This window comes from Acinonyx jubatus, chromosome B4 (assembly GCF_027475565.1).
Source record: "Acinonyx jubatus isolate Ajub_Pintada_27869175 chromosome B4, VMU_Ajub_asm_v1.0, whole genome shotgun sequence".
Classification (NCBI taxonomy): Eukaryota; Metazoa; Chordata; class Mammalia; order Carnivora; family Felidae; genus Acinonyx; species Acinonyx jubatus.
In genome coordinates, this window is record NC_069387.1 from 129,424,927 (window position 1) to 129,441,977 (window position 17,051).

Sequence of the window (17,051 nt, forward strand, 5' to 3'; positions counted from 1 at the left end):
TCCAATCCCAGTGCCTGGGGACCAGCTGGAGAGGAGGGAGTGTGGCAGGGAAGAGGCCTACCTAGGTTGTTTAAGCTGATCGGTGGGGGCTGAGATCTTTCCTGGGAGAACAAGGAGTGATGTGTCGCAGCGGAGCACTGCTCCGAGGGGGCCCCTTGGGTGAGTGGGAGGCGGTGGTCGGCCCCTACGTTTTTCAGCAGAGTTAAGAGCGTCTTCCTGGTGACAACTAGTAAGGTTTGGGGGAGGGGAGATCGCACAGGATCACAAATGATGTCAACAAGCAAGTGAGAGGCCCCTCCTTTCCACACACGGCCCCCTCTCTCATCTACCAGGCGGCCTGGGTATGTGGGGGAACCGGGCGCCCGGGAGGCCTGACCCCACCCTGACAGGGCATGCTGACTCCAGTTGCCTGTAGCCCAATAGCTTCCTGGGGCCCAGGGCAGGTGCTGAGGTCGACCACAGAATCTGGAAAGGGGTCGAGGTTACCCGGTCGGGGTATTTGGGGTCCCCCACTTTCCCTTCACTTCTGGTCAAGAAAACAGGACCCCCCCCCCCTCCATACACACATCTCTACAAACTACCATGAACAGTCAGAAATCAAAAATTTAAAAACAGTAAAAAACAAGACAAAACAAAAAAAAACACGACAATGGGGTGCCTGGGTGGCTCAGTCAGTTAAGAGTCCAACTCGTGATTTGGGCCCAAGTCATGATCTTGTGGTTTGTGGGATCGCGCCCCGTGTCGGGGCTGCACGTACGGCAATTCTCAAAACTGCCGAATGCAGAGTCCCTCCCAGGGCTCAAAAGGGACGAGCCAGTCCGTGGGCATTTACCCTCATCTAACAGACAGGGTAACTAAAAAGGATGTTTTTAGGAAGTAGCACACACACACGTGCCCACACACAGTCACCTGTGCGCCCACAGCAGCCTCCACGGCTCCCTGAAACCCCCCGAGGGGGCCCGGGCTTCTGCTGAGGATGATCTTTCTCCAGCCCTGATGCCAGGGCTCACCAAGCGAGCATGCAGTGTGTGCCTCAAGCCCGCGTGCACACACACTCGTGTAGCGGGCATGCATCCACCCACCGTTCTTCCTGCGAGTGACTCCATCCGGGAATTACTTACTGCCTCCCCGACCTGCCTCCCCCCGAGTCCTGGCACCCGGAGGTGGGATGAGGGCGGCACAGAAGAGGACACTGGCTTGGCAAGCCCCTTGGAGGGTCCCACCTACTGGGTATGGCCCTTGTGCTCGGGCACAGGAAGCTTCCCCTCTCTGCCTCCCAGGTGCTCCTGGAAACCCTACGCAGGGAGCAAGTGGGGTGGGTACGGACAGGATGCTGGTGCCGGGCTGCTGGGACCACCCCTCCTCCCCAGTGCATGCGTCACCACCACCACCCCCGCCCAACTCTGGGACCGGAGTGCAGGGCACTTACGTTTGCTGATCTTGGAAGCTATGAAAGCAGGAGTCTCTCCGAGGTCATTTGGGGTATCCACCTCTGCCCCAAACACAATGAGGGCCTTGATCATCTCCACGTTGTCTTTCTGTTGGGGATGACGTGAGGGGAAAATCCAACGGCTCAGGGAAAGGAAGAGAAAAAGGACGCCAGCCTCTTCCGCTCTGCCTACCGACTCGGCGGAACGTGCTAGAACCCTTCAGGTCCCCCACCCGTTTAATAACCCAGGCAGAAGCTGGAAGTGACTCACCCCAGGTGCCAGCCCCACCAGCTCCTGGAAGGAAGCAGTGCATCTATGACCCCCGCCCCAGGGGCCACGGGGCCACCGAAGGGTCAGCTGCTGATCACTTCCAGAAGCAGCAGCAAAGGGTGAGCGGGGAAAGGGAAGGCTGTCTTGTCCATCAGGTCTAGGGTGCCACTTCTGAGGAGGTAACTGGGCACACGTCCTCCCTGACGGCAACCTCCAAGGGCAGCTTGCCTCCAAAGCGCACTGTGCATTTAACATCGGAGGCTGGGCGGGGCAGGGTGGGGCGTGGTTTCCCAGAACAAGCCAATCAACTGGCTGCCTGGAGACCGAGCTCTGGTCTTATCACCTCCCTCTTCCTGGGGCCTGATCTCCTGGCCTGGAGAATGAAGACTTGTGTCTAGAATGCACTTTTCCAAATAGTGGTTCATGTACATTAGGATTTATATGGGCACTGGTGATTATGCATGCTTGAGTCATTAGTTATGCATTTCTGTTTTGGTTTCCTTCTTTTCGTGTCACTGGTTTACCCCTTACGGTGGCGACAGAACCTCTCCTTTGAAATAAATTTAAGTAAGATTTAAAAGCAGGCCAACTTAGGGGCGCCTGGGCGGCTCAGCGGGTTAAGCGGCCGACTCTTGATTTCAGCTCAGGTCATGGTCTCACGGTTTGTGAGATCGAGCCCAGCATTGGGCTCTGCACCGACAGCGTGAAGCCTGCTCGGGATTCTCTCCCTCTTTCTCTCTGCCCCTTCCTGGCTGGTGCACACACGTGCTCTCACTCTCTCTAAAAATAAATGAATAACAACTTTATAAAAATAAGTTAATAAAAGCAAACCAACTTAAAGAAATGATTAAGCACTAATTGTGCAAGTGACACATCAACGTGCCAAAAAATGTGAGGCCGGTCTGCAAGTTCCTGAGGTATGGGAACCAGTGAATGTCAGCAGTCCTCAAAGTGACACGTGTGCCCCCCCCCCCGCCCCCCACCGAACGTGTGAGACCCTCTAGAGGGTTTTGTGAGGTTCACACTGTTTTCACAGGGGCCTCTGGCTGGCTCAGTTGGAAGAGTGTGCAGCTCTTGATCTTGGGGTTGTGAGTTTGAGCCCCAGGTTGGGCGTAGAGATTACTAAAAATAAATTAAAAAAAAAAAACCTGCTTTCATAAGACTATCAAGATGGTGTTTGCTTCTTGCATTGTGTTGACTTTAGCACTGATGGCATAAAAACAATGATGGATAAAGCTCCTAGTGCCATAGCAAGACGGTGACACCGTTGTGGTGTTCTTCTCTGCCACTCACTAGCAGTAAAAAATCAACCAATTAACAGGCGCCTGGGTGGCTCAATAGGTTAAGCATCTCAGGTCACGATCTCATGGTCCCTGAGTTCGAGCCCCACGTTGGGCTCTGTGCTGACAGCTCAGAACCTGGAGACTGCTTTGGATTCTGTATCTCCATTTCTCTGTGCCCCTCCCCTGCTTGCACTCTGTCTCTCTCTCTCTCTCAAAAATAAATAAAGACATTTTTAAAAATCAGCCAATTAATTAAAAAGCCAGTCTCACTTTGGAATGCCCTTCATGAAGCAGTAAGAATGAATTTTATTACGATTTGACATCGTGTCCTTGTGTTGTAAGATAGAGAGAAAGCCTGGGCATTTCTGTGGCATACCAGAGTACAACTGTTATCCTGAGGAAAAGCACGTCGGCAACTTGCCGGAGTTGTGAGCAGAAGCACGCATTTTTTTCCCCGGGAACACCATTTTTATTTGAGACCATGACTGACAAACTACGATTGTTCAGCCCTGGGTATCCAGAAGACGTGTTCTCAAAAATGAACGCAGTGAGCCTGGCACTTCAAGAAAAACGTCTGACGATACTTTGTGCCAACGACAAAATTCAAGCTTGCAAACAAAAATGGCAATTCCAGAAAACTTGTATATGCCACAAGTGGGCTTGACAGCTTTGACGGCTTCCCCAAACTGAAAGGTTTTTCTGATGAGATCAGTGGGGATATTTACAAATGTGCGGTTTTGCTAGCGTCTGATGAAATGGGTCGCCGTTTCTACGCATACATGGTGAACCGGTATTTTCCAAGGAAATTACGCATGGGTAAGAGATCCATGCCAAGTGCAAGAGATACCAGTGGAATAAAGTGTTTAATGTAACAAAGTGTGAAAAGCTCCTGGAGATGGCTGCTCTGCCCACTGCAACTGACTTGTCAGAAACTACCCTTGTCCAGTTTTGGTGCAACATCAAAGAATATCCATGATTCTCTGAAAAGGTGCAACTGTATCTTTTCCAACATAGCATTGGGAGGCCAGATTTTCTTCTTATCCCCCAACATATATTCAACACATATTGCAAGAGAATAAATGTAGCAGAAGATAGGAGGCTCAGTATGTCTTCTCTGAGGCCAGGCAATAAAAAGATTCACAAAGATGTAAAAGGATGCCAACTCTTCTGGATTGTTTTTTGTTTTGGAAAATAAAGTTGTTTTGCATAAAAATGTTATTTAATTTGGCTAGCTTGTGATTGGTGAATTGTTATTTTTAAATGAATCGATATCTTGAGGGGGACCTGGGTGGCTCAGTCCGGTAAGCGTCTGACTTCAGCTCAGGTCATGATCTCACAGTTCGTGAGTTCGAACCCTGTGTTGGGCCCCGTGTTGACAGCTCAGAGCCTGGAGCCTGCTTGGGATTCTGTGCCTCCCCCTCTTTCTCTGTCCTTCTCCCACTCATGCTCTGTCCCTCTCTCAAAAATAAACATTAAAAAAATTTTTTTAGTAAGTGAATTAATATTTTGAAAATGTCTTATGTTTAAACTCCAATCTAATAAATATAGATAGATAAAATCCATATAAACAAAAAAATCTTTGGGATCTTCAATAATTAATTTTTAACACTATAAAGGGACCACATAGACCCAAAATTTTGAGAACTGATGGACTAGATCATTCTAATGGCTCATTCAGTGCTGAAAATGGCCACGGTTTTATTTACAGTTTCCACCTCCCAGGGTAACAGTGTCTCCACCACAGTGATGGCCTTTGCTATAAAACAGGATGTCTTTGAGTTTGCCCTAAATCTACATCTTTAAAATTTTTTCTAACATTTACTTATTTTTGAGAGACTGAGAGAGACAGAGCATGAGCAGGGGAGGGGCAGAGAGACAGGGAGACACAGAATCCGAAGCAGGCTCCAGGCTCCGAGCTGTCAGCACGGAGCCCGACGCGGGGCTCGAACCCACGAACCGTGAGATCATGACCTGAGCCGAAGTCGGATGCTTTACCAACTGAGCCACCCAGGTGCCCCAAATCTACTTTTAGAGTCCCAGATGCCTCTCCAACTCCATCACTTGGAAATCTGTTGAACATACTTATGTATACACGGTATTGCTACGGAATGGGAACACACACACATCCGTAACGTAGTAAGAGTCCCTTCCCTGTATTCCTTATGTTCATACTCCAGTTGTCTATCCAGACTGGAGGGGGGAACTCTGCTCTATAATAAACCAAAAGCCGCGGCCAACACCTACCATGGGCCACGGAGATGTACAAGCAGACCCTGCCTCCCAGGAACTTACAGCCCCCCCAAGGAGATAGAAACAGTATGCAGACGGGTATTTTTCCCTAATGCAGGAGAGGAGAAGTGACATCTGAGGGTTGCCCACTGGTGCTAGGTACCACATGTGTCGTCTGGACATTCCTCCTGGGGTTACCAAGCATCCACCGCTCACTCCGCAGCCAGTACCGACACCCCAGTTTCCAGATGAGGAAATGGAGGCTGACAGACGTGATGTGACTTGCCCAAGGCCACAGCGGGTAGCCAGAGCCATCGCACCATGCACTCGTCACATGGGGGACGCGGGAGCCAGAGGGACAGGGGCATAGAGGAAGGAGACGACACTCTGGGCTGAAAGGGGGACACGGAAGGTTCCTAAGGGGGAAGGCAGGTCTGAATGGAGTGTAGGCAGGTAAGAAGATTCTGAGAGGCGGGGAAAGGAAGAGGGTGTCAAGGGAGGGAGCGACGGGTAGCACCCCCCACCCCCCCCCCGCAGGCTCACCGACATGGCCAAGTGCAGCGGCGTGTTGCCGTGCTCTCCGCGGGCGTTGGCGTTGGCCCCGTAGGTCAGCAAGGCCATGACACAGTCCAAGCGGTTGCGCATCACGGCCACATGCAGGGCTGTGTTCCCCGAGCTGCTGGTGCCGTTCACGTCGCAGCCCCGCTTCAGCAGCATGCGGGCCATCTGCGGGAGAAAGGGTCCGCGCCCAAGGAGGCGGTCACTAAGGGCAGCAGGGGCCGGCGACACCTGGGGGCTGCCACTGCCGCCCTGAGCAGCCGTCAGGTATCGGGCCTCCGGAAAGCACTAGCAACAAGAACTCAGGTGGCAGGCCCCAGTTCTGGGGGTGGCCCTACATCTTGGCTCCCACATCATCAGCAGGACGCTAGAGGACAAAGAGCTGATTTGTGCTGGCTGATTTAAGAGGTTCCCGGGTCCTTTCCTGGAACTAACGGGACCCCACGCATCTCAGCAAAGACCCACAACTTGCCCTGCTCCCTGTGACCTTCCCTGGGATCCTGCCAAAGTCTGGCCACTCCCTGGGCCTTGGCGACACCCGCCCCTGCACGCCCCACTGCCCTGGGGAGCCTGGGACACGGGGAGGGGCGTGGCCTTGGGAGCCTGGGACGGGGCGAGGGGCGTGGCCTTGGGAGCCTGGGACCTGGGGAGGAGGGGCGTGGCCTTGGGAGCCTGGGACCTGGGGAGGGGCGTGGCCTTGGGAGCCTGGGGCCTGGGGAGGGGCGTGGCCTTGGGAGCCTGGGACCTGGGGAGGGGCGTGGCCTTGGGAGCCTGGGACCTGGGGAGGGGCGTGGCCTTGGGAGCCTGGGACGGGGGCGAGGGGCGTGGCCTTTGGAACCGGTCAGTCCTGAGCCCACAGCTCAGCCTTACTTCCTCCCAGCCCTGGGAGCTTGGGTAGGCCGTCACACCCTCTGGACCTCAGTTTTCTGTGGCACTAGAAATGCAAGTCCCTACCTCACAGAGAGGTGACAACGAATGACAACTCGTACACTTGAACACGAAAGGCCGGACTTGGCGTCTAGCTCAGGGCAGGAAGGAGGTACCCTGCAGAAGTTGGCAATCTCCTCCCTCCTGGCCCGTCACAACGGACCACAATCTCTGGGGCATCCAGGGCCCTGTTGAGCTGTGTTTCCTGGAGGTGAGGGACCAGAGGCCTCCACCCTCCCAGGGGCATGGAGCTTGGCTTAGGGGCGGCCCGTGGAATCACTGCGCCACCAGGCTCTCTGTGGGCACAGCCAGTACCAGCACCAACTTCTGTTTGGCACTTTATGAAGCCTTTTCTCACACGTCACCTCGCTGATTTCACGCCTCCAAAGCCAGGCCATAGGACCCCCAATTCATACACAAAGAACCCACAGACAGGGCCCTGAGCCTGCGAGCAGCAAAGCCTGCGGGACCACTATGAGATCAACCCCCCAGAATCATCTCAGGGACCTCCTTCCCGCAGGCAGCTGAGGAACATGGGGCCCTGGGACCCTGCCCCCTGCCCCCTCCCCCCCACCACTCACCCTCAGACTCTGCCTACCTCTGCGTTCTTGGCCCAGTGGAGGGGGCTGGCTCCATAGCGAGGGTCTTTGCTGTGGATCTGGCTGCTGTCCATGCTGATGATCATTTCAGCACACCTAGGGGGAAAAGGAGCCAAGGGGCAGTATAGAAGGCCATGGGATGGTGGGAGGTGGCCCGGGGATGGTGGGAGGTGGCCTGGGGATGTCTGGAAAAGGCCACGACTTGGGGGCTTCAACCACTGGGGAAGAAGAGTTCCTGCAAATAAAGTTGCAACAAAACCAACCAGCACGTGTACTGTGGTATGTCCAGGGTATCCTGAGCCCCTATACACAGCTCTAGCCCCCGCCTCCAGGAAGCCTTCCCTGATGGCAGCAATCGGCCATGATCACTCTCACTGGTGCTGGCTTTAGGGTCAAGCCCCAGCCTCCTCCCTGGTGATCTCTGGAAAGTGGCTGAGGCCGTCTGCAACACGGGCGCGGTCCTAGCCGGACTCGTGGGGGTTGAGGGAGAGAAGACATTTCATTTCTGCGCCTGGCACGCGGTCGCCCTCCATCCCCTGGCCCTCCCTCCGCTCCTGCTGTTTCACGCAGTGACCTGCGTCCTGCAGGAAGCACAGGCACAGCAATTAAGGCTGCAGTGACTCCCCACTCCCAGGTGTACAGCCAAAGGAACGGAAAGCAGGGACTCAGACAGATACTCGTTCCCCCACATTCCTAGCAACACTGGCCAAAAGGGGAGACAACCCAAGTGCCCGTCAACAGATGGAGGGGAAAACAAAATGTGGTCCGTCCGTATATTACTCTGCCTTAAAAGGGCAGGGAATTCTGATACGTGCTACAACACTAACGACCCTTGAAGACAGCTGGCAAAGTGAAAAGTCGAGTCCCTGGCCCCAACCTGGCTCTGTGAAGGTCAGCCGAGTTGACGCTAACAGCGGAGGGGCTCCCAGATGGGAGCGGGGACGGAACCCCTCTCTGTGGCCCTGACACCTGTGGTCGCTGCCACCAGTTGCCGCGCGCTGGCAGAGGGATGGCCCCGCCGGGGCCCTGGGAGGACGCGGCTGTGGCAGGAGTCAGGCACGCCCGAGGTGTGAGGCTCCCTGCGTTGTCTAATGTGTGACGACCCTTTGCGATCTCTGCCAGCCCCACAGGGGAGGCCTGGCAGGGGAGAGAGGAATGCGGCTAGGGGTGTCCAAGGAAGGCACAACGTGGGCAATTCCAGGTCCCTGGACAGCAAGGCTTGGGGAGGCTGAGCTGAGCAAGAGGGAGGCCGCCATGCTACGTCTCAGCTATGACACGGCCTCACCCACCACCCGTGCCCGTTCCAGATGCAACCTGCCCCCGGGGAACCTGACCCCTGGGGGTGAGGTGTCAGTACTGTCTCCAACCGTTTGGTCAGGTCGTTCTGGAAGTTCTCCATCTTGGCTGTGCTGGGGAGGACATGGCAAGGGGGGCTGGCCCAAGCTTGGACCAGACCTTTGAGGGGATGGCGTCGCCAGAGGGGCCGGCACGGTGGGGGCAGACTCCAGAAGAGGAAGAGCCTGAGGGACAGCCAGGCTTGCCCCCGCCCCATGTGCATGCAGCCCTCTCTCCTCTTCCCCCTGCCTGTTTAGCACAGCCCAGAAGGACCGGGTGACCTCTGTGTCTCCTGTCCCAGAGCTGCTTTCTTTTCCGTCTAAGGCCAGCACCTAGCACAGTGTCCGGACTGTGGGACCGACTGCCTCGTTCATTCATTCAGTCAGCCATTCCAGACAGCGTTCCCACTGGGCCACATTTTAAGATATTCCTCTCTTTTCTCACCCCCCCCCCCAACGCATACACACATACCCACACTCCACATGGAGAATCTTCCCGAGAACAGGGTTTCCCAGGTCTCGGGAGAAGGGAAGAAGCCCCAGATTGGTCTGGGGCTCCCCACGGCATGCGCCTGGTACCTGCCACCCAACGGTGCCACCAGCCAGGAAAGATGGGGCAGATGGGGCTCTGGGACACCTTGCCAAGCATTCCTGGGCCTTGAGCCAGGAAGCTGCAGAAGCCACAGGGCAGCACTGCAGCCAGGAAGGGGTTCGGATCGGGCTGGTGGGCTTGGGTGCAAGAGGACCCAGGTCGGGTGGGCCCCTCCCTGGGGCTGCGTGGGACTCCAGCCCAGGAGGACCACCTGGGGGAGGTGGAAAGGGGAGGAGCCCCGGGGAGGATTTGGATCGTTCTTCTCCAGTTTGGGAGAGGGAGGTTCGTGGCCAGAAATTAAGGTGCGTTACGGAAAACATCTGAAAGCTCTGCTCTTTGCACAGCTGACTTTCTGGATGGAGATTCACACCTGCTACACGTTCATCGAGCACTCTGTTCGTGCCAGGCCGGCCCTGGGCACCAGCATCTGATACACATCTAATGAGCCTGGGGAAGCCACTGCTCACTTGGGCGTGAGGACAAGAGATGTCAGAGCTAGAGAGCCAGCCAACGGGGGTGGGGGGGGGTGGGGGGGCGGTCTTACCCCTTATGGGAGAACTTCATGGCTGCGTGGATGGGGTAGCCACTGGGCCCCACGATGTTGCACCGAGCGTTACAGAGTAACAGTACTCGGACCATCTCTTCCTTCCCCATCTGGCAGGCCAGGTGCAGTGGGGTCTGCCCTTGGTTGTTCACCCGGTTCAGGCCAGCCGAAGCGTTCTTCCCTAGGAGCTGACAGAGGGACACTGGGGTGGGCTGGGGCCTGACAGAGGCAAGCCCCCTGCGTGACCCTCCCCAACACCCTCCGGGCCAACCCCCTCCGCCGAGACTTGAGGGGAAGGGACGTCTGCCGATGAGATAACACGGGTAGGATTATAACCCGGGTAGGAACGTTAAGGGAAGCCCCGGAGAAAGGAGGTTTGGAGGCAAACAGGAAGCTGTCTGTGCCAGCCGGCTGGGGGGCTGGGCCGCCATTGCTGTGGCTTGTGGGAAAAATTCCTGGGGGTGCCTGGATGGCTCAATTGGCTAGGTGTCCGACTTCGGCTCAGGTCACGATCTCACGGCTCGCGGGTTCGAGCCCCACGTCGGGCTCCGTGCTGACGGCTCGGAGCCTGGAGCCTGCTTTGGATTCTGTGTCTCCCTCTCTCTCTGCCCCTCCCCTGCTTGCACTCTGTCTCTGTCTCTCTCTCTCTGTCTCTCAAAAGTCAATGAACATTAAAAAAAATTAAATAAAAAATTTTTTCTGAATTAAGAAACTTAAAAGGGGGTTGTTCCCAGGGATGGGCACTGGAGATCTGGTCCCACCGGACCATGAGCCCCTCCAGGAAAGGCTGAAATGAATTCACCCAGCCCAGGGTCAGGCTCGGTGGGTGCTTGGGACAAGCTGAACTAAACTGACTGGCTGGACTGGACCTCTGATTTCATTTCCTGGGTTGGAGGACCTCCCGAGGGTGGTCAGAGTACAGTGACCAAGGATGTGTCTCTCCTTGGCGAGCAGGAGGAGGGAAGGGAGGAGAAGGTACACCCTCCAGGAAGGAGCTCGGGGCCAAGTGGGGACAGTGGGGTGTGGCCAGCACCGATCACCCCTGCTCACCTGCAGCACCTGGGAATTGTCCCCCTGGACGGCGTAATGAAAGGCAGTCTCTCCGTTGTTGTCTGTGACGTCCATCTGGGCATGGCAGTACTGTACCAGCTCCGCCAGGATCTCCCCGTCGCCCTTGCGGCAGGCCAGGTGCAGGGGGGTACAGCCCTCCTCATTCTCCCTGCTATTGGCACAGCTGTGGGGGGGGGGGGCGGGGGGGAGGGAAGGAGGGAGGGGTGCTGAGAAACTCAAGTGCAGAAGAGGGAAGTGGGCTTGGAGCTCAGGGGCATTCACGCCATGCTCAGGCTGCCTGGTTCAAACCACTTATTTGTGGCTGACATGATCTTATCAGTTGTTCAGTGGCACATCCGTACGAGACACGCGTCCTAGGCCCACGCCAGCCTGAAGTGGGAGGCAGGCAGGGTGGGGTAGAGAGGGTCGGAAGGCAGCAATCTCATTAACCTCGGGCAACTGGCTTAATCTCTCGGGGCTTCAATATCCTTACCTACGAAAAGATAACAATAACAGCAGCTGCGCCCGCCCTAGGAAATGGACAGAAGCACTGGGAAGTGAAACACCATGATGGTGTGCAAGAACAGGTCCGTAGGCTGTAAAGGGCAGTGAGGAGTTTTGAGCCTAGGGCCTGGGAGCTGAAACGAGCTGCGGTCACCTCAGGGCAAGCAGGCTAGCCGGAGTCCTGCGGCGGGGCCCACATGGTCCCTCTTGGGGGTCACTTCCACTGACGGAAGTGTTGGCTGAGGGGCCATATGCAAGAAAGCGGTCCAGCCACCAGGAGGGCACCCGGATCCTTGGAAGGAGATGCAAGGATCTGAGGCCTCTTCGGCCGTCTCCAGCGGACTGACCTTGCACAGGCCACATAGTCTCTTGAGGGGATGATGACCCTTCATGCGGGTATTGGAAGGACTCAAGTTCATGGTGGTTATAACACACCAGGTGGGCCTGGCACCCGTCGGGCCCTACGTTTCTCCTTCTGGCTTCAGTCCGGCGTTCGTATACTCCCCACTCAGAGGCAACACCGACCCGCAGAGGGGAACTGAGGCAGGGCTGAGAGACTCCCTGGACCCGCCCGTCCACACACACAGACCCGGGGACCTTCCTGAGGGTCCGGCCCTCCTGGCCCACCTGATGATGTGGCTGTGATGGAAGCACTCTCGGATGCCCAACTCCACCGCCAAATGGGCCGCCGACCAGCTGGGATGGCTGCGGATGAGGTCGGTCAGCTGTTGCAGGGCCTCGACGTGCAGGACTTGGCTGGAGCTCTCGTAGAAGGGCAGCAGCTGGATAGAATAGTGCTGGAAGTTCACGAGGGCGTCCGTCTCCCTCTCCAGCTGGAAGAGTCTGTGGAGCCAGGGCACAGGAGGACGACACAGAAATGAGCCAGCCTCAGCCCACACCCTCGCTGGAGTCAGAAGCCCTGGGTCCCCACGGACGGCTCACTGTCTGTCTCTGGCTGTGCACCGACCTGTTCCAGCTGGACTCCCCTCTCCACCACGCACACGTGCACATGCCTGCATGCACACACCTCTAAATGGAGTCAGGATTTTCTTTCTTTTTTCTTTTCTTTTCTTTTCTTTCTTTCTCCCTCTTTCTTTCTTTTCTTTCTTTCTTTCTTTCTTTCTTTCTTTCTTTCTTTCTTTCTTTCTTTCTTTCTTTCTTTCTTTCTTTCTTATGTTTTATTCATTTTTGAGACAAAGAGAGACAGAGCATGAGCAGGGGAGGGGCAGAGAGAGAGGGAGACACAGAATCCAAAGCAGGCTCCAGGCTCTGAACTGTCCGCACAGAGCCCGACACGGGGCTCGATCTCACAAACCGCGAGATCATGACCTGAGCTGAATTCAGACACCCGACTGAGCCACCCGAGCGCCCCAAACCCCTGCCACTGTTCTAAATGGAGGGGTAAGTTAATGAACGAAACAGATGACATGGCCTGCCTTCCCGGAGCCCATGTTTTTGTGGGCGAGATCAACACAATGAGTAAGGTAAAAATCAAAATAAGAAAGTACATTAAACAAACTGCCGCGGAATGAGTGCTATAGAAAAAACAAAGAAGAGAGGACAAGGAAGGAAGTTTTCCTCATTCTCCTCGGCTCCTCTGTTTCATCCTGCCAACCTCTTAACATCAGCGTGCTCCACGTTAAATGCTGTTGCTCTGTCGGGTATAATGACACGAAATGACAACTAGTAATGACACTGAAAATTGGGGCGCCTGGGTGGCTCAGTCGGTTGAGCGGCCGACTTCGGCTCAGGTCACGATCTCGCGGTCCGTGAGTTCGAGCCCCGCGTCGGGCTCTGTGCTGACCGCTCAGAGCCTGGATCTCTTTCAGATTCTGTGTCGCCCTCTCTCTGACCCTCCCCTGTTTATGCTCTGTCTCTCCCTGTCTCAAAAATAAATTAAAATGTTAAAAAAAAAAAAAAAGAAAAGAAAAGAAATGACACTGAAAATTGATCATTGGGCTTAGCATCTATTGACGACTTTGACAAGACACTTTAGGTGGAAAGCAGAGCCTGACTCGAATGGTTTAAGAAGGAATGGAATGGAAGAAACCGGAGAAGTACAGGCAGTATGTTGGAGGGGTTTTGCTGTAGAGGGGAGCAAGCAGAGGTAGCTAACGGGGAAGGTGGAAGCAGGCATTTGAATTCCGGTGAGAAGAACCCAAAAGAAAACAGGATCTCTCTGTGGGAGGCCTTCCACTCCCACGGCAGACTAGGTCATGTGAACGGGAGCGCCTCCCCGGGACAACCAGAAATGCGCGACAAAATATAAGAGGCCATCTGCTTGAGGCGCTGGATACCTAAGTAGACTGGGATGAAGTGCCAGGCTGGACGGATTACGGAAATCTAGGAAGTGAGCCTGGTGTGGAAGGCTGCTGTCACTTGAGAGGCCGGAGGGATACACCGTAGCATTGACAACCTTGTGGGTTCGGGGGACAGGGACTGGAGGCCAGGGGCGGGCCACCTCTTACCGTGGGTGGGCACCCTGAAGGGCTAATGCTACCAGGTACCTGGGAGAAGCAAACATAAAAGACACAGAAGGCCAGGGGCGCCTGGGTGGCGCAGTCGGTTAAGCGTCCGACTTCAGCCAGGTCACGATCTCGCGGTCCGGGAGTTCGAGCCCCGCATCGGGCTCCGGGCTGATGGCTCGGAGCCTGGAGCCTGTTTCCGATTCTGTGTCTCCCTCTCTCTCTGCCCCTCCCCCGTTCATGCTCTGTCTCTCTCTGTCCCAAAAATAAATAAACGTTCAAAAAAAAGAAAATTAAAAAAAAAAGAAACAGAAGGCCAGGCTTCGGGGCACCTCGGTGGCTCAGTTGGTTAGGTGTCCGACTTAGGTTCAGGTCATGATCTCATGGGTTCGAGCCCCGTGTTGGGCTCTGTGCTGACAGCTCAGAGCCTGGAGCCTGCTTTGGAATCTGTGGCTCCCTCTCTCTCTCTGTCCCTCCCCCACTCATGCTCTCTCTCTCTCTGTCTCTCAAAAAATAAATAAACGTTAAAAAAATTAAAAATACATCAATAAAAATAAAATCTTAATAAATAAGTGAATACATACATCCAATTGCCAACAGTTTAAGAACCCAGTGGCCAAATATAAAAGCGGACTGGATGTGGCCTGAGTGGCTCAGTTGGTTAAGTGTCTGACTTTGGCTCAGGACATGACCTCAAGGTTTGAGAGTTCGAGCCCTGCATCAAGCACATGGCTGTCAGCACAGGGCCCACTTCAGATCCCCTGTCTCCCTCTCTCTCTGCCCCTCCTCTGCTTGCTCTCTCTCTCTCTCTCAAAAATAAACATTAAAAAAAAAAAAAGCAGACTGGGAAATGCTGAAGAGAAACCAGTGAATAGGAACATGGGCCAGAAAAGAGTAAACAGAATAAAGCCTGAAGAGCCTAAGGATGAAAAGGCAGGACAGGAGAAAAAGGACACAGAATATATAACGAAAAGATCGACCACACATATAAGTGGCACTACAGAAACAGAACAGAAAAAGAACGGCACAGAAGCCATGTTTGAAGAGTTCATGTCTGTGAACTTTTCAAAATTGATGAAACCTTGTTTTTAGACTGACTGAAAATATCTACGCGCCCTCCCACACAAACACAAAAATAGAAATTCACACTTAGGGACCTGGTGCAGGGTTTTAAAACATGGCCCCTAAATTCTTTGACACTGCTCCCATTGAGTAGTGGTGCCTTATGGCTCTTTACCCTTTAATTTGACTCTGTCACTGTTTTGCCAATAGCATATGGCAGAGGTGATGCCACTTTAGTTTCTGGAGCAAGGTCTTGAGAGACTGGAAGTTTCCACCTCTTTTTTCTGGGGACCCAGTTACCATACTACGGGAAAACTGACACAACCCACAGGGATGACTCTTGACCTTGGCCCCTTAGCTCTGGACGAACTTCCAGGCAACAGCCAGCTCCAACCTGCCAGTTGTGAGTGAGTCATCTTAGAAGTGGACCCTGCAGGGGCACCTGGGTGGCGCAGTCGGTTAAGCGTCCGACTTCAGCCAGGTCACGATCTCGCGGTCCGGGAGTTCGAGCCCCGCGTCGGGCTCTGGGCTGATGGCTCGGAGCCTGGAGCCTGTTTCCGATGCTGTGGCTCCCTCTCTCTCTGCCCCTCCCCCGTTCATGCTCTGTCTCTCTCTGTCCCAAAAATAAATAAACGTTGAAAACAAAAACAAAAACAAAAACAAATGGTATAGAAGCCTAGAGAGGAACAAATGGGGTTAAAAAGTTCTAGGACCCGTTTGTTGTTCTGGGAGACACTAACGTATCAATTGTACTTCAGTCAGTCCAAGGATGTGTGTTCCGATCTCTAGGGTTCTATCAAGAACTGGGAAGGGTTTCCGATTTTGCCCTACTTGCAAACTAACAAGTTAGCCTGACATAGTTTCATGGATGCTGGCAGAAGACACAAGATTCCTGGATCCAAGACAAAGGCCAAATTGTTACTCCCAGCAACAGCAGTAGCCAGAGTATCAGTGTGTGCGCCAGTTCCCTGGGATCCAGTTCCCACAGGGTGACATGAAGAGGGCCAGGTGACACCTGCTCACGTTGCATTAGAAGAGAGAAACCCTGAGTGTAGGGAACTTGAATCTTCTACCATTGTTAATAAGCAAATCTGTCTCAGCTTTGCCCTGGAGGATGATATGATTTTTATTCCACAAGAGAGTAAGCAAATGTCCCCTCTGCTCTAGGGAAAGACCCAATCTCTATTTTCTAAGGCTGTTCGCTGTATTAACCTCCTTGTAAAGATAACCTGAAACAGAGGAAGTCAGTGCCTCTGCTTGCGAGACACACGAGAGACCCACAGACAACTGTCCCCCAACAGTTATCACTGAAAGAGAATGACAAAAAAAAGAGAGAGAGAGAGAGTGAATGACAGAATGCATAACTTTTGGACTGACAGAGAGGGGACAAATGGAATAATAAGAAAACGATCATGAATTGCAAAACCATTACGCTAAGTGGAAAAAAAAGTCTTAAGACTACATGCTGTATGATTAGAAGGCAAAACCTTAGTGACAGAAAGCGTATCGGTGTTGGCCAGGGGCTGTGGTGGGTGCCGGGGACTTACCACAAAGGAGCATGGAGGGAATTTTGGAGACCACAGAAATGTTCTGTATCTTAACTGTGGTGATGGCACATGGGTGTGCCCTGTCACCGAAACTCACCAAATGCTACACTTCCAGTTGGTAAATTTCTCATTTTTGTAAATCGCATCTCAGTAAAGCTAACTAAAATGAAACAAAAATAAAACTGTGTAAGAACACAAGAAAGAAAGGAATAAAGAAAATAGGTAGAACAACAACAAAGAAAATAACAAGATGACAGATTTAGACCCAAATATATCAGAATTGTACGAAGTAGAAAGAGACTTAATGTTCCAAATAAATGTAAGGAATAACAGACAAAGATAATATGGGAAAAAAGTCAACTCTATATTCTTAACAAGATTAAAAATATAAGGAAAATGTGTGTGTGTGTGTGCGTATACATATATATAATGTATATATATAAATGTATATATATAAATGTATATATATAAAGAGAATATTTATACATTTTTATATTTATTTTATATTTATATGTTATATTATGTTATATATTATATATTATACAATATAATACTAACCTAAAAGATCTGGTGAAGCCATAATGATAAGAGACAAAATAGAGTTTCAGGTAAAAAGCCTTACTGGAAACAAAGAGGGACAATTCATAATGATGACAG

General features: G+C 53.1%; 1 protein-coding gene across 7 annotated transcripts in view; it reads right to left on the bottom strand.

Moving 5' to 3' along the window:
• Nucleotides 1-17,051, bottom strand: part of PLA2G6 (phospholipase A2 group VI) — a 57,370-nt gene that overhangs the window by 19,613 nt on the left and 20,706 nt on the right. For 6 of the 7 annotated variants that reach the window (XM_053226780.1, XM_053226781.1, XM_053226778.1 and 3 more), the window contains 7 exons: nucleotides 11,948-12,163; nucleotides 10,817-11,000; nucleotides 9,767-9,954; nucleotides 7,296-7,392; nucleotides 5,756-5,938; nucleotides 1,430-1,538; nucleotides 62-226 (listed from right to left, as the gene is read on the bottom strand). In XM_053226780.1, coding sequence (XP_053082755.1) covers nucleotides 62-226; nucleotides 1,430-1,538; nucleotides 5,756-5,938; nucleotides 7,296-7,392; nucleotides 9,767-9,954; nucleotides 10,817-11,000; nucleotides 11,948-12,163 — 1,142 coding nt within the window. The remainder of the gene's footprint in view (nucleotides 1-61; nucleotides 227-1,429; nucleotides 1,539-5,755; nucleotides 5,939-7,295; nucleotides 7,393-9,766; nucleotides 9,955-10,816; nucleotides 11,001-11,947; nucleotides 12,164-17,051) is intronic. The other variant, XM_053226783.1, reaches the window with a different exon arrangement.